Source organism: Neodiprion lecontei, chromosome 3 (genome assembly GCF_021901455.1).
Source record: "Neodiprion lecontei isolate iyNeoLeco1 chromosome 3, iyNeoLeco1.1, whole genome shotgun sequence".
Taxonomy (NCBI): Eukaryota; Metazoa; Arthropoda; class Insecta; order Hymenoptera; family Diprionidae; genus Neodiprion; species Neodiprion lecontei.
Window position 1 is genome coordinate 42147878 of NC_060262.1, and position 24079 is coordinate 42171956.

General features: G+C 37.1%; 3 protein-coding genes and 1 long non-coding RNA gene across 5 annotated transcripts; 1 reads left to right on the top strand and 3 right to left on the bottom strand.

Moving 5' to 3' along the window:
* The first annotated feature begins 1495 nt into the window (after positions 1 to 1495).
* On the top strand, positions 1496 to 20166 carry LOC124293556. The gene is made up of 3 exons (XR_006903401.1): positions 1496 to 2261; positions 15739 to 15742; positions 20155 to 20166. It is a non-coding gene; the product is annotated as an uncharacterized LOC124293556 (long non-coding RNA).
* On the bottom strand, positions 3994 to 9558 carry LOC124293552 (XK-related protein 4-like). Its single transcript, XM_046734696.1, has 4 exons — positions 9214 to 9558; positions 5122 to 5443; positions 4783 to 4941; positions 3994 to 4697 (listed from the first exon to the last, which is right to left on the bottom strand). Exons 1-4 carry the CDS (start codon positions 9496 to 9498, stop codon positions 4213 to 4215), a joined length of 1251 nt encoding a protein of 416 aa, XP_046590652.1. The 5' UTR covers positions 9499 to 9558; the 3' UTR covers positions 3994 to 4212.
* Positions 12866 to 14676, bottom strand: LOC124293553. The gene is made up of 4 exons (XM_046734697.1): positions 14333 to 14676; positions 13974 to 14117; positions 13062 to 13510; positions 12866 to 12969 (listed from the first exon to the last, which is right to left on the bottom strand). The coding sequence occupies exons 1-3, from the start codon at positions 14595 to 14597 to the stop codon at positions 13062 to 13064; spliced, it is 858 nt and encodes a 285-aa protein (XP_046590653.1). The 5' UTR covers positions 14598 to 14676; the 3' UTR covers positions 12866 to 12969.
* LOC107223987 (XK-related protein 4) lies at positions 18854 to 23772 on the bottom strand. 2 transcript variants are annotated; one of them, XM_046734694.1, is made up of 4 exons: positions 23155 to 23772; positions 19952 to 20273; positions 19618 to 19776; positions 18854 to 19534 (listed from the first exon to the last, which is right to left on the bottom strand). In XM_046734694.1, exons 1-4 carry the CDS (start codon positions 23521 to 23523, stop codon positions 19050 to 19052), a joined length of 1335 nt encoding a protein of 444 aa, XP_046590650.1. In that variant the 5' UTR covers positions 23524 to 23772; the 3' UTR covers positions 18854 to 19049. The 2 variants fall into 2 exon arrangements, with proteins under 2 accessions (XP_046590650.1, XP_015519368.1); XM_015663882.2 differs by having other exon boundaries at positions 22999 to 23769.
* Between the last annotated feature and the right edge of the window lie 307 nt (positions 23773 to 24079).

Here is a 24079-nt window from a genome sequence, read left to right on the forward strand (position 1 = left end):
CACATGGACATGTCAATCAAACACGAATACGCAATACCCGGATCCTTCAAGCAAGAAGCACCAGCGCCAAAACCTACGGTCGGGCGATATTACGAATCAATGGGAAACAACACGAGAAACATTAACCAGACTGAACCAACAACAAAAGAGGACGGAGAATACAAAGCACCCCAAGGAATGCCGATACCCATATACCCCAATTTAAACATGAAGCCAGCAACCCAATCACCAATTGCAAAAAACGTCTCAACATCGACCATGGACCCCAAGGACAAACAAAGTACCGTATGGATTGAAAAACCTACAGCACCCAACGACCGTCAGAAAGAATGATCGAGCAGAGGCTCGCCATTCTTGCATAAGGGGGGAGGTGTAACGTCCGACCGGAACGTCCGTATGTTTTATCGATTATTATTACTGCATGTTACTTTTATCAACTAACCAAACTCGAAGTACGAGAATCTTGTAACCATAAGAAATTAAAACGACTGTCTAACTATTTGGAATACCCCTAGATGGAAATAACTATGAAATTCACTAGCCAAGGCTTACAAACCATGTTACGAGATCTTCGTACTACAGAGAACTATAATATTATTATACGTTATTATATATCACTATCACATTAACACTATAATTAACTAACACAATTATACCCAATTATTATATAGCACTCAGCAATGCCATTTGTGCATTCGGAGCTGAGAGCTATACTTAAGCAACATACGCTTTACTATATAGCCTGGAGTATAGAAGACTGTAAAACCATAGATAAATGCATAACCAATATAATGTAAAGATAGCACTGCTGCAACCCATAAAACCAGAGGCTGCAAAACCATCAAACCGTGAATGCTAATTACCCAGCATGAACTATACCTTCTTCCGCAACGCCGTATTGTAGGCAACACGCGCAACGTTTTGAAGGCAATGCAGATCTCCAATGTGGAGCCATACAGGGCCTTACCTAGAGAATACATTAGGAAACTTACCGACGAAACGAAAACGTTCTAGAAGCTTCCAAGCCGATTTATATCAATATAAGAATTAACAACTACAGAAGGGAATCATATACAAAAGCACACATGTAAACCTGCTCTAAAGCTATGAATCATCAAATTACTAAGTACCCTAAATCTGTTAAGATAGTTATAACACAAACAACTAAAGATATTCGCAGCAGCGTGATTCTAATAATGCTAAACAAATAACAAACTATGTTCATAAACAATTGCTATTGTACTCCAGATTAACAACGACAGTAGTCGACTTTAATACATATGCAATTCTATATAGATACAACTATAAAACTAACAACGACAGTAGTCGACTATAATACATATACAATTCTATATAGATATAACTATAAAACTAACAAACGACAGGTAACCAAAATGAAATATGGGCTTTGTAACGAGCAAGATAGCAAAAAACATTCAGAGGTAGACAGGTAGTTAAGTGGCTGACGGGCGCCACAAAGGGGCTGGCGCCACAAAGGGGGCTGGCGCCACAAAGGGGGCTGGCGACACAACGAAAAGCTCACGCAGTTCGGAGAACTACGGAACCAAGTCCACGCACCTACACCACCGCACCAAGCAGCGATATACCATACGTAAAAACCTACAATATAGTAATAGCTAAAGAAATAAGATCACAGGCGTGCATGCGGCGAAGATGTCGTGCCCTAATTAGAATTCCTAGAAAAGAGGGGAGGTGCGCAAAGGCGACCAAAAAACTAGAGAGGGGGATCGTTCTGCGCAACGATCGACCCCTATAAAAACGGCGACCGATCACTCGATCGCTCTCTTGTGTTTCTACCTCCAGATTCGTCATCTAGTTCCGGTACAGTCTCGCGGTAAAATCCTTTAGCCTTTTGCATTAAAACTTTCATACAACGTTACTCTGCCCAAAAGTTCAGCGAGCTTCAACTCCATTTTTACTAAGTCTAAGATCTTACACTGTGTAACTCTGCGTTTGTGACTTTTAAATATCAAACTTATAAAATAAACCAAGTTAGTCAAAATATCCAAATATATTAAAGTCAGTTATTCCACTAAAACCTCTCACCAATCTACAAGTCATCGCATCCAGAATACTCTCAAAAAGGTAAGCCAAATTAAATCTTTTATCCAACAATTTCTCCCTCTTCGGTTCGTTCGACTAGAGCGACAGAATGCCCGTTGTCCGGTGTATTTCAATACTTAATCGGTAATTGGTGACCCAAACTACTGATGTGAGTCTGGCTGTAGCTGCGTGTGAATGTTTCCGGTGTCTAACATCTGGAGATTTCCACTAGGTACCGTTCCGACGTCACAATAGCGCCCTTATTTTAACGATAACAAGACCAATCAGCGATTCGCCGCTTGCTTCTCTAAACCAACTACCTCGCGCTAATCCACCACCGAGATCTCATGCACGAATCAGAAATCTTACCCTCAATTATTTCATCATCCTTAACCAATCATCCGAGACCCGCGAGAAACCGCGACTCCTTTTGAACTCCTCCTACTTTTCCTCTAATTCAACCTCCCCAGAAAATAGAATACATCAGAAGAACTTCAGACATCATAGAGAACAGATCAGATCTCTACCAAAATCCTAGAATAAAATCAATATAAGTCGTTCAGAACCTTCGAGACTTGTGACAGTTTGTCACTGCGATAGTGATTAACACCAATCTGTACCACGATTGTAAACCTACCATCGAGAATTGGAAGGAGACCGTTAATAAATGTGTAATTAACCCAAGTGTTGTCATAAACAATTATTTCAATCACGCATAGTGATGGTTGGCACGAGCCCTACCTAACGAACTTTCAGAATTGTAGGCGAGTTCAACGAGAAGATCTGAGGAGCTGATCAGCGGATTCCCGAGATTTACATACACCAACTACGTAAGTCAGGAGAACGATTTAAATCACGCGGCGAATCAGAATCGACTCGAAACGTTCCTCTCGGAACATAACAGCAGTACCGCACGTCATTCGGCTAAAGTCGAGAACCTTCGGGGCCATTCGGAATCTGGCAAAGCTCAAATCATGGCTCAAATAATAGTCAACGCGACGTAGGTTATGTCGTATAAAACAGTTTATGAAAACAAACCATCAATAACATCAATTAAAGATTCCACTGTGGAATATAATTGTGATGACGTGAATGAATTTGTAATTCATTACGTGAGAAACCGCCCGGAATTATGCGATAGAGTATTCCTTTCTTTTAGGTAATGTAGCTATCGTTTGTATACATTTTTACGGCGCATCTTCGATTTCCGTACGTGGCGTGGCGCTAAAGCTGCCGCGTGCATGGAGTCGCCTTCCGCATGCGTTTGCCGGAGCTCAACGCATACATGTAGTGTTGGCTGAAGACAGAGAAAGCTGGAGAAAGGTACTCGTCTTACTATTCCCCTCTCTCTGCCGTCTTCAACCCTTCCATGGTATATGCTCTAAGATGTTCATCATGTGCACGATCTTACTTATCATGTGTATTCTTTTTAGTTCCCCCACCATAGTCCTTACCCAGGTTTTAACAATATTTCAGAACATCGAATGCAGGTATAGTGAGATAAACACAAATCAAACTCTTATTTAACCGTGACGGAAGGTGTCCGGATTCATGGAATACGTTTGAATCGTAAGTAGACTACGTATCAATCTCTACATTCTAAATGAACGCCCATATTTTGTAGATATTATTGACCTAATTGTAAGAGCGTAACTCGTTGAAGTTAGTAACGTTATCGTAATGAAACATTGGGGAAAAAAATCACTATTTTCCTAATTTTACAATGATTTTGAAGGAACAAAGATTTTGAAATATGAGTATGTTTTGTATTATTACGGTTTACTGAATTTCAGATAACTCGAAAATCCTGAAATAACGGTTTTTTCTCAGCCTGAATCGTTACTATAATATTACTAACTTCAATATAATGAATATGCGGTGTTGGAATCATGTATGCTGTGTCGTCTGTGTTACGCAGTTAGCTACCTTTGAAGTAGATCGTGGGAGTTGGGAAGCATAATTGTTCGTAGATAAGAGATATGAAACCCAACAAAAAACGATATATAAAAAACAAAAAAAGAACAAACTTTATTCAGTGTGCTGACATAGGTGATGAAGGTATGTAATATTGTTGACAGAATGAAAAGTAGATTTCAAATTCAAAAATTAGCAAAGATTGTCTGCACTGAATGTAATATTAACAGTGACCTATACTGGGCAGCATGTTACTGCGTAACATTTCACTTTTGGATGGACGAACATATAATATATTAACATAGCAACAATGCCAGTAATAAATAATAAAATAGAGAGAATACGAAATATATACAAATATGTCACTGAAAATTCATCAGTCGAACTGCCAAAATATATGTCAAGTATCAACACTGTTCCATTTTGCAGTGTCATTAGCACGTAGTAAAAGCAGTACCTAAGGAAAGTGGACCCTTCTTTGAAATTTACTAAAGTGAACGTATAGACTACAGCTAAGACGGGCGAAAAAAGGAAAGTCGACAAGTCTAAATGTGCCGGTTCGGTTAGTTCAGATCTTGTCAATTCACGACAAAAGTTATGCGCTCCATCCTTCTGACTGTATATCCAGTAAGTCCATGATATCCAATTAAGCATGCAACCGAGAAATGTGGATAATGGCCATTGGCTTGCTGCAATGGCGATTAGAAGGATCCGAGCCCCTTGAATATTGATGATCAGTTTATTGTAAAAAAAATACGGTATAAGTCCCAGTTTCATCTCAAAGAGGATCAATGATATTCTTACCAATTGTACCCGAATACCACAGCAACATGATACCCAGCCCGAATATAGTTATTCGATGCTTATCCGGTTGGGCCGAGCGCACCGCGCATTGATATCCTATCATATTTGAGGCCAGGCTGATCACGGTAAAACACCAAAAAAAGATCGTCGAATGTATTTCTGCAAATTGAAATATCAATCAGTAGGGGTTGAGTAAAACAGAAAAACTAATAAAAGTGTAAATCAATCTCTGTAATTTAGATTATAGCACAAAAACATGAAGAGTAAAATTTCATACGTTTGATTGATAAAAAGTACACTAATTAAGAATGACATGCAGCTCTGAAAGGTAGACCATACCAGAATCCGAGCCTTGATTGAAGAAAAGCGTCATTTTTAAAATGAGCAGTAATGCTGAGAACAGAAAACTTCTAATTACGATGAGCAGCGTTAGATTTACATTATCCTTGACCATTGCATTATAGTAACGAAGGTTATCCTCATTCCCGTTGATTCTGTACATTCGGATTTTGACTCCATAATACATGCGTCGAATGCAACGTAAAAAAATATCTGCTTGTAATAGAACAGCCAGCCAGAGGAATGGTACCTTCAGGTTGGCTAGTTTTTCCCAACATCCTCTTTTCTTACGTTCATAGTCAGTCTCCGAAGCTGGTGTTTCCTAGTGAATGCAAATTATCAATGAAAAAAATATACACATTTTCCATATAATTTTTTTTTTTTTTTTTTTATATATCAAAGTTCAAACTGTCACTCGGGTCACACTGCCTTATCCAGCCGATGTGCATATTTGTTTATAAGATGATATTTAGGAATATTTAAAATTTGAAGAAATCCTTCACCGATGATAAAAGAAATTTTTATTTGATCGAATTTATGTAAAGCTTGAAAAGAATGTGTGACGTATTTATATGAAAAAAAATATATAGTAAACGAATCCCTAAATTTCCGCGAAAACCCCTGCTTATTCCAGAATTTCAGAATTCCATGACATTTCTACGTTTGCCAGAATTCCCTGACCAGTGGGCACCCGGTATTTCCGACATCTTCGAAATCGTCATTTTGATCAAGAATTTTCAACCATCTTACGACAAGATATATTCCTCCAAAAAGCACCTCTGATGCAAAAACATTTGGCCAAGTACATTAAATGCCGTGCGTACAAAAATACCTTTTTTAAGCAAACATGTACGCATTCAATCACTTTATCAAAAAATCTCATTTCACAAGAACAGTATAAACAAATGAATATCCTGTATCGGCAAAGATTCGAATTTTGTACTATTTTGAACGGTAACAGAGACCGTGGGCGAACTTGACGGCAGCGCCAAATCGACAGTATTTGTCCCATTGGCGCTACTCGACTCGTGCTCGGTAAAGTAATATTTAGGAAGGTATAGTCGAAACATTCTGTCCCGGTTACCCAAGATTTTTTGCGATTCCCGTGCCATCTCTAGAAGACTGCTAAAATTCTGTTGAACCGTCCCCTCGTCTCTCACCGTCGTCTCAGCCGACAAACTGTCAGCTGTGAGTTCAAAAACTATCAACTAGGAAATGTGTTTTTTTTTTAACTAAATTTTATGAATGCACTTCCTAACGGATACATAGGCATTCGTTGAAACTTCAGCGACTTTTGTCCAGAGCCCTTTTATTTACAATTTAGTAGAAGTTTTACCTCCAATAAGCTCGCCGCGCATCGCATCTTGGATAACCGGGGCACTTGTCCTTGCCACTGATCTCTACACCTTCCTAAATTGGCCATCGCACGAAATCCTATGCGGAAATCTGGCTGCGAAATTTTTGATTTTGTATACTATGATGTTATCACATTATTTAGGTGTCAACAAAAAGATATCTTAAGTATGAAAGATCTCTGCCTTTAGTTGATAGGGGTTTTCGTAATTATTAGATTTAGCTTCGAAATTTTCCAGTATAATTAAACGGTTGAAAAAATGCCTTTGAAGAAAAATTGCAAACACGAATTTCGATCAGAAATTTTCTGAATTTTTCGAACATGATGATTTGTTTATCTCTTCATTTTCCGCGCGAAATTAAAAAAAATCAAATTTAAAATGCCTATCCCACCATATCCCCCATAGTTTTTTGAAAATCGTATTTTTATTTTCTGAAAACTCGGAAAATTTTCGATGAAAATCATGTCTAAAAATTTTCTGCTCGTTTACCTCCAAGTCACAGTTTCGGCTTAAATAAAATTTGTGGACTTAGCCGACTTGTCTTTCAACATTTTTCACTGATATTATACACAGTGACATAGGAGAACATAGTAGAATTGACATTTTAAGTTTTACATTTTAATTATGCTGAAAATGAAATGTGAAAATGAAATTAGCATCGTTTTCGAAAGTCAGCAAATTTCCAATCGAAATCCGTGTTTTCAATTTTTGTTTTATAAGGCATTTTTTGAACCGTTAAATTAGAATTGAACATTCCGAAGCAAAATCTAATAATTACGAAATCCCCTATTAATTGAAGTCAGACATCTTTCATGCTCGAGGAATCTCTTTGATGACCTCTAAATAATGTGATGAACTAATCTCTCTATCTAATAAAAAAGTTTCAAACAAATGAGCAGGTAGAAAAAGATTATAATAACAATAGTAACAAAAAGACTATAATAACAATAGTATAAAAAAGATTATAATAACAATAGTATACGCATGAAGTTGGCGGTGGGGTGAGATCCCGAAAACAAAACAAAAAGCATCTAGCAAACCCTTTGACAGCTGTCATCGGCTGTTTATGACAGTCTTTGACAAATATCTTTATAGGTATCTGTTTCTGACACGCAAAAAATGAATATGCGAACGAAAATTATTAAGATGATTCCCGACGGGAATTGTCTTTTTCGCGCATGGCGTATTGTGTATACGGCACTCAAGATCGACACGCAGAGGTGAGACTGAGTATCGTTTCAAATATAGCGGATAATTGGTCTACATTTGCGGCTTTTATTACAGGTAATGAGTCAAACGGTGCTGTGATTAGGTCACCTGGTGATTACAAATCACATATGAATAAAAATGGAATATACGGGGCAGAAGCAGAATTAGCTGCAGCTGCGGACATTTTTAAGATACGTTTAATCGTGTATTGCGAAGAATAAATTCATCCACACCGGATCGGATCACAAAATGAAACACAATTCTCGCTACTCTTCAAGGGACGAAGACAGTGGACACTTTGATGTCTTGCAGAACCAAAATAAAATTCAGATAGTGAGTAATAAGTATGAAAAGTAACAATCAAATAATAGTAAATCTAAATATATCACCAAACAGTCAAAAGAACAGCCAGGATTTACGATGACAATGGAAAAAGGACGAGTTTCAAGCAGCAGACAAGGCGATGAAGATGGTGGATGGTCGGAAGTATCACAAAAGAAAGAGGAAAATAAAATTGTAAGTGCGAAGAACCAAATAAGCCACAGAATAAGATCCATCAAATATTCGTATAACCAGGTAAGAGGACGACCAGGATCGATGTTGACCACAAGAGAAAGAGGTGTTTTGCGGAATGAACAGCAACGCAAATATAGAGAAAAAAATAATATAAAGACGGTGATTTTGGAGAATAACCGGCAGAGCGGTAGTAAAAATAATTCAACGAAGGGTGTCGAAGAATTAGAAGAATCGATTGTGATTATTGATTTGGAAAATGAATCGAGAGGACGACCAACCAATGTGATGCACATAGAAGAGCGAAAAATTAGACGACGGGAACAGCAGCGAAAATATAGGGAAGCGAACAAAAAATATCATACTGGCTTTTCAACCAACGAACAGAAAGGAGGAGTTTCAACCAGCAGACAAGGCGATGGAGATGGTGGATGGTCGGACGTATCACAAAAGAAAAAGGAAAATAAAATTGTAAGTGCGAATAACCAAATAAGCCAGAGAATAATAATAAACAAATATTCCTATAACCAGGCAAGAGGACGACCAGGATCTATGTTAACCACAAGAGAAAGAGGTGTTTTGCGGAGTGAACAGCAACACAAATATAGAGAAAAAAATAATATAAAGAAGGTGATTTTGGAGAATAACGAGCAGAGCGGTAGCAAAAATAATTCAGCAAGCCAAGGAGATAGATCGATATCAATAGAGAAGGAACACCAATTTTCAACCAACGAATGGAAGCTTAGATTGATGAAAAAAAGATAAGTAAGCACAGAAGGAATTGAAGTGGACAGCAAGTGCAGACCTGTCATCAAATCAACATGAAGGAATTCGCCTGTCTACTAGACAATGCGTAAGGAAATAGTGAGGCGCGAAGCGCGCAGGGGCGAAGCCCCTAGTAGAAGAAAAAGAAAAAAGAATCAGGAGGTCGGATTTGCGTGCAGGATTCGGTGAAATGGTCTAACTATTACCTTACGCTCCCCCCGTGCAGCAGCTTCTGGAATTCGTGACTTACCACGTCGGAATACTGCATTTTTGCACTGACTCCGGCAGTTGCTACCGAGTTGAGTATGATCAGCCCGATCAAAAAAATAAGTTCTATATTTTTATTCGATGTCGAATAGTTGATGATATGATAAATATTTATGCCGAAGTGGATCACATAACCCACAATGGACGAAGCATTAGATATCAGTGTATAAATTGTAACACCAGGCGTTTCTTCAGCGGTGTCATTTGATGTTGCGATCTTTGTTTTTTTCTGAGGTGCTTTACTGTCGTTTTCTTCTTCGGTTTCCATGGTTTTCTATTTTTCTTGTCGTATGTTGAGCTCCGCTTGTACTTTATTGCGTTTTCGAAAGAACACTCCAGAATATTCTGCGAGCAGTTCCCGCGCTCTTGGAATTCTGCCTGCGCGGTCTCGGCATGGTGTTCACTTCCGGTGTTGATATGACATCCGGGACAATCTCTTGAAACTATACATACAATGCGCATGCGCGAGGTTTATCGGCTGCTCGGGCAGGCTGGCCACTCCGTGCTTCCGCTGTCAAAGTCTGTTTGTGGCGTCGATGTAGTTCATACAAATTTTTGAGATTAGAATCTCAAACAGTCGAGGTAGTGACTGGTAGTGACTCGGAAAGTTGATGCTAATGCTCTTTGAAAATTGGCTTCATTCGACTGAAATGAGAAATCTGTTTAAATGTTGGGTGCTTGGAAGAAACGCAGCAGGTAGGTAGGAACACTTTATTTGATCACTTTTATTATTTCTTACATTAGAAATAACAATGAAATTTTTTTCTTTCAACAGGTGATACGGCCAGAATAATTACATCTCTAATGTTTACTGTTATCTGCCTGTTCAATTTATCACACGTACAAAAATCATCGCCACTTTCAAGCGACTGAGCAACTTTCTCACTCTCTTGTGATTTCAGGTGGTAATATTGAATTTTATCACTTTTGAAAATAAGACATTAAGCCGAGCGTTCAGGAAATTTTTAATATCTCACTATCTGTAATAAAACTGTGAATCTTTTTTTTCTCGAAAATAGTTCAACAAAATTTACAAATAGTCGATAGTCAATGTATTTCTTCCGATCAATGAATTATTGCTACTAGTATTAAAAATTTTCTAATGATCATCAGAATTCATTTCGCAAATTTTCAATGATTTTCGATTAAATAAATGAAGGGAACCTAATACTCAAATTGAAAATTCAACTAATATTAGATTTATTAAAATGATTTTGCATTTCATGTTAGTGCGGTTCGAAACAAAGAAAATCTAATCTGAAGCGCAGAACTCAGGAACGTAAATCACATCCTGTGACACAAGTTGAAAATCAACTTTCTCAAAATGCGCCCAAACATCACAATTAGCTTCAAAGACAATCGTGTTTTAAAGTAATGTCAGAACATTATTACGAGGACACAGACTTATCAGATTCAAGATTGTGTCCCTTGTTCCATCAAAATAGATGAATATCTGGTTTTTAACGAAGTTCATGAAGATTTTTTTCCAAATAATGTTATCCGATACAATATCTTGTGCATAGTCCTCCGAACATCACCTTGTAACAAGGATATGTGGAAAGAGTCCCTTTGTTGCAGGAACCATTAAAAAATTCTTGGTATTCAATTTGTGCTACTGAATATCTTCTGCGTTTCATATTCCATTTCCAATCTCTAAATGAGATTTTTTTTGCTCAAGACAATGCTAACATAAAACGCAGAAATAATTGCGGTGAATAGAGATTCACAAGCTTTCAGTCTTAGCGTAGGACCCTATAAAGAGTGTGAAATTGAATTTGGTTATAAGTTGTCGTGCAACTAGCTAGCCAGATGACACCGTCAACTAAGATTAAATTTAAAGACATTTTTAGATGAAGTTATTTAACGATTCTAGATTTAGATTGATTCAGTTTGCCTCACAAAATTCAACCCTACAATCTAATTGAGGACTTGAGAAACTATTTATCTGAATTTAATGCCAAAGAGAGTGAAAGTAAGCGTCAAAATAAGATACCAAATTAAATGGTATAAAGTTTGAAAAACAATGCTGGTCAATAATAATGCTTGAATTACAATGGTGCACAGAATGATTTCTTGGTAGAATGAATTGGCAGCAACGGTTGACTAAAAAACTTATCGCTATTGGCTCGATCAAAGTGAAATGATGGGATATTCAGCCATTATGATCTGTAGTATATCCCGCTCTTCAATTTTGCCTCAACTGATGTTAAAAAGGTCGCCATGGCCTGATGAAATTTACTCTGGAACCTGATGTCTGACGGAACAACCAGGTTCGATGATTATAATGATTGCACCGCTCGAGAAACCAGGATCCTTGCCACCTGAACGTTTTGACTCTCAGGTAAGGCATAATTTTCCTCGTGTTAATCAAAGTTTAAACTTCGAGCCTGCTGAAAAAAAAAAAAAACGAATTTTATCATTGAATCCATGTTAAAATATTGTAATAGTCAAAGATCACGTAATTAAAAATTTACGTACATGCTTCTATGGCTGACAAATTTAGTCCCGCTTTGACAATGAATTATTTCGTACCTGAAAATATTAGAAGCTATTATTATCAGACAGGATCTTTTGGTATTTTTGGATACAACTAATTTCCAATAAAATGCACAATACATAAATCGTTAATGAGACGCATTTTTAATTTGATTTAAATAAAGAATCTGTTCACAATAAACGTTGTTTTTACTTACCTACCTGTTTGTCCAGACTCCCACTTGTTAATGACATTTCGCATTGAATTTCAGATTTTTTCTTTCAATAAATAACATCCAATTTCTGTATCATTTGATATTTGCTTTTCCGAACAAGTTTTATGCGTGCTCGTTTTTAATAGCTTTGAGGAAGTTCTCACAGTGCAACTTTTGAGCTCCTTTGTAACTCAGCCTGAATAGCTCGCAGGAAGCTCTACCGAGTACCGAGTTTCTCTGAAAGTACTGTGAGCTATTGATAAATCTCACCTACTTGTAATAAATGTTTCATTATTCGTTGAGAACGTTTCATGTGAAATTCATTGTCCCTTCCCATCTTAATTAATTTTTTTATCCGACTATAATTCTTTTCCAAGTTAACACTACAAATTGACACCAACTTGGAAAAGAATTGTAGTCGGAAAAAAAAAATTAAGGTAAGAACGTTTCATGTGAAATCCATTGTCCCTTCCCACCTTAATTAATTTTTTTATCCGACTATAATTCTTTTCCAAGTTAACACTACAAATTGACACCAACTTGGAAAAGAATTGTAGTCGGAAAAAAAAATTAAGGTGGGAAGGGACAATGGATTTCACATGAAACGTTCTCAACGAATGATGAAACATTTATGACAAGTAGGTGAGATTTATCAATAGCTCACAGTACTTTTAGAGAAACTCGGTACTCGGTAGAGCTGCCTGCGAGCTATTCACGCTGAGTTACAAAGGAGCTCAAACGTTACACTGTGAGAACTTCCTCAAAGCTATTAAAAACGAGCACGCATGAAACTTGTTTGGTTCACAAATTTCAGAGCGCTCTGGGGACTTATTCAAATAAGTTCCCTGGGAGCTTCGTTGGAGGTTTCTGCTGCCTGGGTGTCTTCGCAAGTCGTTCTCTCTCGCTGGTTGACTCGGCTCACGTCAGCTCCCTTCGGTTACACAGTGGCGTTCCTCATTCAGACGGCTCACACCAGCCGTCCATCGATATCACGAGAGACGATTAGATAAAGATATCGCGGTATACTCGACGATCGATCCATCATCATCCTATACACCAAAAATTGTTAAAGAAGGATTTATTTTAACAAGGCAGCTATTTTTCGACTATTTTTTCTATTATTATAGGCTGTGATTCGTACCTATCGTAGCCCATATTTTCTCCTGGATGTTCGTTGGAATGCTGAGTGCGGATTAGTTGTAATTATAACAAAATCGGTTTCCGGTTCTTTGAAGCTATCGCGATTCGAGATGCCGACCCCACCCTCCACATCTTGGTCTAAAGGCATCGGGTTTTGGATCGTTTGGACTTTCGGAATTTTAAATCCCATCCGAACGAAAGTGCACATATTCTTAAAATCCAAGAAAGTGAACATGTGTACTAAAGCTAGGAAGGCGCAACAGAAGAGCAGAGCGACATCTCTCCAGGCACTCCATGATGAGGCTTTGTTTCTACAGCTGAAGAGTTCCATAATTTCGCAGTTTACGTTACAGATGTAAATAGTCCATATCATCCATATGAAAACGATGAACAACAAAATGTATATTGGCCATTTGCACACTATAAACGTGGTCGCTGATATCCAGCAGACTGAAACATTAATAATAATCTATTGAGTACCAGTTTTTTTTCACCACCGATTAGTAAAACAAAATTTCGCGTGTTGTCATCGTTGATTTCAAATCATGCTACAATTTAGACTTTATTATCAAAAAGAGCCACCTTCAAAACTTCCGGATACTTGATTTTATGGATAAATGCTTATTCGAACCTCAAGAAACTTGAAAATGCTACCCTCTGTATGGAGGATTCCTAAAAAGGACTATCCGACTTGAGTGAGTCGAATAACTGACATGTTGAACGATAGCATAAAACCACTAATTTACCATGATACAGAGAAAAAATTTAGAGAGTATTATACAGTGTTGACCGTTCGTGACGTCACAACTTTTTCCACAGCCAACACAGAAGGCAAAAATTCAGGCCTGTGCTTCGTACAACAAATGTGATAAAAGTATAAAACTTGAAATTCACATACATTCTGTTTACTTACCAATGCTGATGTAACATTGCAGCCAAATCCGGAAAACATACCATTTATTTAGTACAGCTCTATGAGAACGACCCGAATATATATAAAGATAATAGGCTTGCGAATCCACAGCGACAAATATTAACGCAGTCATTCTGATCCACACTGTAAAATTTAAATACTTTCCGATAAGTTCAATGTTGTGAAAATAAGATTTCTAATAAAATGTCCCAGCAAACATTTCATGTATTCTGTTGCATCAAACATTACGTAAAATATATGTGACTTGGTAATTTTATGTCTAGTAAATTGTAGAACACAATTCTTATTTATAAGTAGTTAAATATATAAATTATAAGTAATAAAGAATTATACCGTACTTAAACATCCTATCGGTGTCTCCTTCTGGATCATGCCTGCTAGTTGTACAGTCAGCTGTGGTACGTTTTCTATAAACGATGGCATCAGACAGAGTACAGATAGGTTCTCAATCTTTTTCTCGAGTTCCTCATCATAACTTATACCAGCAGCTTCGTCGATTTTTCCCGACATTTTGGATTTTCTTAACAGTTTCACATTCATTGCGTAACTGAAACGCTCCCAATAATGGCATAGTATCCTCAGATCAAACAGAACGTTAATCATGGCGAAAAGGAAATCTCCTCTTCTACACGAAAATATCTGTTCGTTTTCAGTCAATAGCGATTTTCATTAGGTCAAAGCTGCGGGGAGCATACTTAATATTCATGCTATGGGAAAATTTATTTACCTTTTCAGTCTCCCGCTGCTTTCGGTGGTTCATCATGGAAGAAATTAGAAGACTTCCGGCTCCCGATAATCCAATGAAGGTCAACGTTATGCAGCCATACGCAATTTCTTGGTGCGTAAAGTAGTCCTTTGTAGACATAATGTCGGAAAACGTGTCGTATATGTGACAAGCGGGTGAACACGTAAAACAGAAAAGCCTGAACCATGATATGTACACTTCGACATCGCAGCCTATGTCGCCGTCGCGTGCTTCGGACGGCATCGCAATACACGTGGTATCAGTACGTTTTTTACCGCTTCGATAACCGTCCATCGCATCTGGTAATCGTCGATCTGCCAAATTACAAATTGTTGACAACAAGTAGTTAATCAGTAGTTTGATATAATTTAATGTGAATATTATTTCTTTATAAACGATTACAGGCTGATTGTTTGAAATATATTGTTCAATTTTGTGCCTCCCGGAATTTCAATTTGCAAACTCGTTGGGATAGAAGTATAAAAAAAATTATTGAAGCACTTCAGAACGTTTTGCAGTCAATACTTACGAACATTGACGCAAATTTTAAAAGGCATGAAAAAATTTAACCACCGTACGGACACTCGAAATTTATAATTTTTTATTTACCTTTCACCGGTAAATTTAATGACCAGGTACAAAAACCGTTCATAGAAACCAAAAAAATGGTAACTTTTGATATAACAAAGGAACTTGATGCAAGTATCAACTCACAAAATAATTTAATATGCAACAAACGAACGTTAACTAAAACTTGCATCTCAAATCAGAAAATTTGAAAATCATTTGAAGTCCGAAGACGTGGATATGTATTCTAAATTTAGAATTACAATCATATTGAAGTTAGTCGAGGAAGAACCGTTATTTCGCAATTTTCGAATTGTCTGAAATTCACTAAACCGTAATAAAACAAAACAGACTCATATTTGGAAATCTTAGCTCCTTAAAAATCATTGTAAAATTGGGAATGTAGTGATTTTTTTCCCGTTGTTTGGTCAGAGATGTCTCTGATTTGGTTACGTTAACGATACTAACTTCAGCCTCGTGAATTACAACGGGCTTCTGCAGGCTTCGCTGCTTACTCATATAACTGCAGGCTGCCGCTATTTTCAAATTTAAGTGATTCCGATAATCAGTCATTTGACCGAATTTGCAAATTATGTCGAGCTGTTTCAAAAATATATATGTTGAGAGGCATAAATCTGACCGACGACGGCCACATGGTGCATTTTAGTCGAACCCATGATTACTTAGTTTTGACGACCGTCTGCTATGTTGAGAAATGGTTTTTTCTTTTCATCTTTTGGTGTTTTGACTGTTATTAATAAATTACGGATCTCTCATTTCGACCTCATTTCCAAAATTGCGCACCTCTAACACAATATATTATGATATTACTCATTGATATAATCATGGGTACGTTACAGAAGAAAAGAATTCATCCAGTTAACAAAGTGTGTTTCCTCGAAAAGAGAGGGATCCTCAAAACTTTTTCTCGAAGTTCTAGAGTGTTCTAAATACTAGCCTTAATAGTGCAAATGAAGCCACAGATTCCGACCAGCTCGTAATTTGAACCTTTTAAAAACTTACTTTACCTACAACACTTGACAAAACGATAAAAGTGTCGCACCAACAGTCCCCGCAGTGGTCCCCGCATGAGTGCCAACTGATATACTCGGAGCGGAAGTCCTGTGGGTACCACGTCCTCGTTACGATTAGTACTCTGGCGCAGATTCAGGAGATATGTCTCCTTCCCACATCCCGCTCCGAAGGCTCGTATGGGAGTAATTATTTTTCTGCGGCTTCGAAACAAATTAGGTCTTCAATTACTGTTAAGGCTCATTTTGATGAAGCTATATTGCGAAAAATATCTTTTTACTAATCTAACATTGCCTAAAAATATAGTAAATCGATCAAATAACGGCCATATGGGGATAAGCGCTTATAATTGAATCGAATCGTATATGAGCGAAGAGTTTTTACCTAAAATACATTTATTTATACGTAGCAATAGTATTTACTTTTGAGTTGATATTAATTTATTTCCTAGCGAAATTACCAATATCACTTGTTGCTCAATTTCTACCGGCTTAGCGTTGGTCTAGTGTTATGCCACGTGATATCCCTATGGATTTTTGTGTGGGGTGAAAATCCAGACGCCATGTGCAGAATGCAGAGACCATAGCGCATGCGCTATGGCTTTTGCGTTCCGCTTATGGGTTCCGGAGTTTTATGTGCTTCGGTCTTAGAAATGCCTTTGATTAGCTGTCGCAGAATTAATGTGCATACGTGTACTATTAAAATTAAGGCTTTACTGGTGCTAGAATTCTTTGGGTCGGGAAAAATCTATTAGTTCCGCGTCACGGTCCCGAAAATCTCGGGGTTCATGAAAGTATCAGTTTTGTCGAAATTTTCGGGATTCCCAGATCTCCCGATGAAAGATGATGTACTTTTTACTGAAAATATTGATGCTATTTAGATACACGATTCAATATAAGTATTTAGTATTAAGTATTTATCCAATATCATAAATTTTAGGTAAGTTTGGTCACCCACGGTTCAGGTTTCTGAAAAAATTCTGTTTTACCGATCATTCCGGATTCGTAAAAAAACCCGATCCGATACGAACCCGAACTTTTTTCGAGACTTGGAGAACCCGCACAGCCCTAATTAAAATACTGTGACCCTAAAAGCATCAGATCTCAACCTATTGGTTTTTGATGGAAAAAATAAAATAAGTTACAAAGAAATGAAATTATTTTTTTCTTAGGATTGACATAACCGATTTGATTGAAAATTTAATATGTTATTGTAATGATTACGGTCAATTTCATATTTAATGGAATATTAACAGTCTCCTTATGATGCCTACGAAATGGCGAGACACTTTAATTATTGTTTATTACCTAATTTTAAAGGTGCCCAGGGCAGAGATATGTTGTGCAGGGTATAGGTTTACTTGTGAGTGAATAAAATAAAAAACTCGAAAATACGAATATATAATATATTTATTTAATTTGTATGATACTTTTAATTCGTTTCCATATACTTTGTATAATTACATATATAATGATTAGACTTGTCGTTCCATATACTACCTGAGATGGAATGTATAAAATTAATTAAAAATCTTGGAACTCAAAAGATTCCTCAACATAACGCAACATAAAATCATCCCTCTCTTGGATTGTACATAAATATATACACATATATATATTTTACTATATACGCATCTCCTGTTCATTTTGTATTTCCCCTGTCATATGCCAGGGGAGAGATGTTTTTACAGAAAACCGTTGATTGTTTAAACTTGCACAGGACTATCTGTGAAAACAAAGTGCAACGACGTTCATCCGTCACGTATTGCCAACTTTGTCCCGAACTCTTAACACGCTTACACGGTATTAATGAGAAAGTTCATTGTATTCGAAGTTCATCGAATGTTCGAAATTCAGTGCGCCACAGAGAACACATTTTGAAACATAACTGCAGTCATTCTAAATAAAATTATTCTTCATTCTTTACTACTTTTTTTCCAAAAGACACAAAAATAACCAACATCTTGGAACTAACCGTATATATTGCTGCTATATTCTATTTAAGAGTTATGTTCTTAACTTTATTTGAAGGTTTTTGTATTCAACTTATTCTGTTGTACACTTTATACTCATTGTATTCATTGTATCTTTGCCTTATAGTCCTTAAGGGACTTTGTCCCATGATCAGCTAAATAAACATCACATTACATTACACTACATTATTATTATTTTCATTCATTTATATTATTTGTGCGAACATTCTTACGAAGAATCGCAGATCCGAGATTCTCATGTTCGAGTACAGAAACGTTTTTAAGCAGTTTTTCGTTGGGGGCGACTATTATACCCAAAGCTGACTATCAAAATCTGAAAGTAACGGCCAAAAGCTGAAAACACAGGCTATAAGCGAATATGTTCCTTTAAGCAAAAGCAACAAAAATTAATATAACTTTTCGAGAAAATGCAAAAACGTAGAATGCACAAACAAGTACGCATTAACTCTGCAAGCGTACGTTACCACACAAATATCGAAATACGATTTTTATCTTTCATTCACAGTTTCGATACAAAATTTATACATATAATATATTCATTTATTTTTGGTGTAAAATACACATGTATAAAAGTATTATCAGTATTAAACGTATTATCATTCAATTTTCTAACATTTTAAGAGCATTGACAGTGGTTAAAAAAAAACTTATACATAAAAAACACGGGTAATAATACAACTGGAAAAGTTGCATTGAACACGAGACTAACAGTAGCAATTTATACTGGAGAGCATGTTACGTATGTGATTTTCACTGTTGGTTGGAAAAATAGATAATACATCATCATGGCAGCAATGCCAATGAAAAACAATGTCATGGCGAGAATACAAGACGCATCTAAAATCAAATAGTTTTCAACAGGTGTACTGCTGAAATATATGAAAAGTATGAGCATTGCTCCATTTTGCAGTGTCATTAGCCCATAGTAAAAGCAGTACCTAAGGAAAGTGGACCCATCTTTCAAAATGACTGCAGTGAACATGTAGACTACAGCTATGACGGCTGAAAAAAGGAATGTCCCTAATAATTCTAGACGCGTCGGTTCGGTTGGTTCAGATTTTGTCCGATCGCGACAAAAGTTCAGCACTCCATTCTTCTGTACGTATATCCACGTTGTCCATCCCAACCAATTGACCGTGCAACCGAGCAACGTGTATGATGGCCATTTGCTTGCTGTGATGGCGATTAGAAGGATCCGAGCACCTTGAAAATTCATGATCAATTTATTGTAAAAAATACGGTTCAAATCCCAGTTTCGTCTTAAAGAGGCTCAATTGTACTCTTACCAATTGTACAACAATACCACAGGGACATGAAAACCTCTCCGGGTTTAGTTATCCGACGCTTGTCCGGTTGGGGCAAGCGAACCGCGCAATGATATGTTTCCATTGCCAAGCCGAGGCAGATCACGGTAATACTCCAGGTAAATATCTTCCACAAAGGTACTGTAAATTCAAATATCAATCAGTAGGATTTGGGTCGATCGGAAAAATTAAGATCACCTCAATCTTCGTAATTTAAATTGTAAGACGAGAAGAGTGAACGGTAAATTTCGTAACTACAGTCAGTAAAATGTGCATTAATTAAGAATGCCACGGAGCTTTCGAACGTAAACCGTACCTGAATCCAACCCCTGGTCGAAAAAAAGCGTCAGCTGTAGAATGAGCTGCGGTGCTGAGGCCACGAAACTTCTGATCAGGTCAAGCAGCGCTAGATCCGCATTGTCCTTGAGCATCGCATCGTACCAACCATATTGCTTCTCCAAATTTCCCTTCGCCCCGTACATTCGGACGGCTAATCCATGACACAGGCGGCGTACGCAGCGCAAGAGCACATCAAGTTGGAAAAGAACAGCCAGCCAGAATGGTACCTTAAGATTGGCTAGTTTATCCAACCGGTTTCTTTTCTTTCTTAGATTTTCCACCTCCGTTGTCGATGTTTCCTGGTAAATGGAAATTATTTTCTTTATCTACACGCACTTTTGAAATAGTGTCAATGGATTTAAAAAATTACTTGCAGGTGTAAAGGAGAATGCAAACATTTACAAAAATTCATTACTCTCAGTCAATCATTGAAATTGATGGGCACTATACGTGGAATTGGTACAGTATGTATCGAATTCGCAAGTATAAAGAATTTACAGGGTTTTGAATTTCACTGTAATACGGCAATTCTTTCACAAACAAGTTTCATAATTTTTAAATATTCTAAGTTTCGGAATAGTCCTTTGACAATTGATGCTTCCTTAACACATGCATGTTTTCGATCACCGTTGCGGCACTGGTTCAGTTCTCACCCAGAACCACCATCAAACTGTTGTACCTTCTGAACTATTAACGATATAGTAACAAAGAAATCATGGATAAGCCTTAAGATCTTTAGATGGTATTCAAATTCATTATCACTACTAAATTCAGTTATGAAATTAAAATTCCGATAGAAATCCAATAAACGGCATACTTGACAAAATTTTTCAATGCTGTCACTCGTGAAAGAAGAGGTTTTAAAAAAATCATTACTTTTTTAACTTTCAATATTTTTAGCTAAAAATTTATTCTATTATGTTCGAAGTGCAGCATAGAAAAATACAAAACGTCCTCGGCTGACTCGGAATAACGTTCACTGTTTTGTATAATAAGTGTACAGTATTTTTCGAGTGGCTGCAACAAGCGCGTCGCGATAGCGAATCGGCCTGTTGTCATAGAGAAGATGTCTCATTATTTCATTTACCAGAAAGATACAGAGCGCCAAATTCAAGTAATGGGTGCCTTCCATTAGTAGTTTTCGAATTTGATCGTACAAATTATTTATGATACGAAAAAAACTGAACAAAAGTAGACGAAAAACATAAGAATGCGCCCGTTTTTTGTTCGATACCTGTTATTGTCACTTGTCACTCTCCTCGAAAGAAGTTTGTAGTGTAAAACATAACGTTCTGTATAAAATTTAAAAATATAATACGAATCTTCCAAGTCTAATAGCAAAAGACGTCGGGATACTTACACTTGAAATTGACTGTACACCCCAGTTTGAAATCAGTTAAAAGACGCTCGATGTGATAAAGAAATGACAGTTCATTGATATACTATAGGTCAGCAAACACCTGAATTGAGCTGATATCAGCTTCAGTGAGTTCAAATTGGTTCAAATCAACTGAAACCAGTTGAAATAACCCGAAATCAGTTGAAAGCAACTAAGAACAGTAGATTGAAGTCGGCTGAAATCAATTCACAACAGTTGGAATCGGTTTGGAAACCTCGTCGAAATCACCTCGATATGACACCGAAATCCGCCTAAACCACACGAAGTCAACTCGAAATTGGTTTGAAATCATCCTATTCACACCCACATTTTCGAAATTGTAAGACACACAAGGCCTGCACTAGCAACAAATACTTACTCGAATATACTGAATTTCGATTTTTTCACCCTGACAGTGTTTTTCTCTATCTACAAAGAAGGGTTGGCGTGGTGGAGGCGGGGCGAATGCGAATCGGCAATAATAAGTTACTTGGTTGATTTGTAATTAAATATTATTCGTCACTTTTTTCTTAGCCAATATTCGAATAGTGCTTCTGTCAAGTTTTGAATTGTTTTAGTAGCATCAACGCACGAAGCTATAATTTTTTCATCGTCAGTGATAATTAGCAGTTTCCGTCCAAATTCAAAACTGAAAATGGATTCATGCTCACCCCTTCCAGTTGAGTTACAACGCTCAGGTTTTACACAAATTATTGTGCATTTATTTGGAACCGATTTGGGGTGTAACCCGTTCGATATTCAAAAATGACCTTTTCAAGAAAAACCCTAGTGACTATAGTAAATATTACAATTATTTTCATCGTATTCGAATATATGTACGTGTATTACAAAGAAATAAATGATTTGGGTAACAATGGTATTTTGACTCAACATTTAAAATCACGAAAAAACAAAAATACAAAGGACATAAAAAATCAGTAAATTTCATAAAAGCCATTGACTCTCAATTCGGAGTGCGAATAGAAAATTTAATTACTCGTGTGTGAAATTAATCGTCGAATTATCAGTCTGTACTACTGTGACTAATCTAGAAAATTAATTATATTCACCTGTAATACCTATACAAAAGTAAATCCAAAAATTTTATACGGATAAGGATTGAAAACATGTATTTTTGCAAATACATGGGGCACGGTGAAAGATTTGAAAGGATCAGAAAATAGACGGGTAGCAACGACGAATATTGAAAAACGCGAAAATCTGTTTCAGAGAAATTTAAAATATAGACAGGTAAAGTATATACAAAACCAAAATACAGAATCGTTAGAATCATCTGAACGTTCTCTTTGATACGTTGCCGGGTTTCCCCTTGATAATAGAATATTGCATCATAACATTCAGAATGTGAATATAGATACGAAAAGCAATTGAATCAACTTAAGTATTTTCATAATGATCCAACGAGCTTCGCTGCAACGCACAATACATTTCTTTTGCATTATGAAACAACTGTATGTCATACCGTGCAAATTCTCGGAACTGGATCGAGTACTTCAAATTATATAAGCATACTGCGATGAGAAGAGTGGATCATTTAGAATGTATTGCGAAACATAAATATTGCATCAGAAACTTGCACTCTTCTTGCATCAGCTTTCGTCGCAACGGTAGAAATCGTGACTTACCACCTCATAATACTGCATTTTTGCACTGACCCCGGCGATTATTGCCGATGTCAGTATGAGCAGCACGATCATAAAAATTAGGTGTTCCTTCTTATCGGATGTCCAATACTCGATCACAAGCCGAATATTGCCGGTTAAGAAGATGAAATAGCTCACAATGGACCCAGCATTACACGCCAGTGTAAAATTTGAAACGCTGGGTGTTTCGTCGACGGCGTTATCATTTGACCTTGCATTATCTGGTTTCTTTCTGGGTGCGAGTGGATTGCTCTCATCGCATGCATTTTGTGGATCAACTACTGTTAAATTCACGGTACTTTCACTCTCGTTGTTATTGCCGTCTGTGTTCATTGTCATTCCAGTCATATTGAATTTTACAGAGTTATCCAAGTCCTTTTGCTCGTCTATTTTGAATTGTTGTTGCACGTTCGTTTCTAACTGCTGTTGCACATCTGTTGTAACGGCTCGTAGTACGTCCGTTTTAATCGCTTTTTGTAGGTCCATGCCAATTTGCTTATCTGACATGTTGGAGTATGGTAGAATAATCGATCACTGATCAATCTCATATTACACTGTATTACACTGTACTGTACAAACTTTTCTGATGGTTGCGACGCTCGAAGTGACTCCGAGTCGCAATAAGCCGGTATATATATATCACCAATACTCACGAAGTGAAAAAATATCTCGACAAATAACTCTCGCAATGATACGCTATCTGGTGTAACGACGTTTCTTCGAAATTCATCCAGAAGCGTCTCACGCAACCGACACAACCAAATGGTTCACGATCACAAGTTTGGCGGCGCTAACATTCACGAATACGTAATACTGCAGAATTTATCCGCTAACTCAACATTTCAACATTCTTCGACCGCGATCCAAATTATTTAATTTTCTCCCAATGAATCAGCGATCACTTCGACCTCTCTGGATAATAAAAACACAATTCGCAGTGCTTTCTGACACATGCATCAAACTCCTAATACCTAGAACAGCACTTATATTCTTAGCTAGAGCGGTCGACTTGAACTACAACATAATCATATGTTTAACCAAGCCAACGCTCTTTAGCATTCTA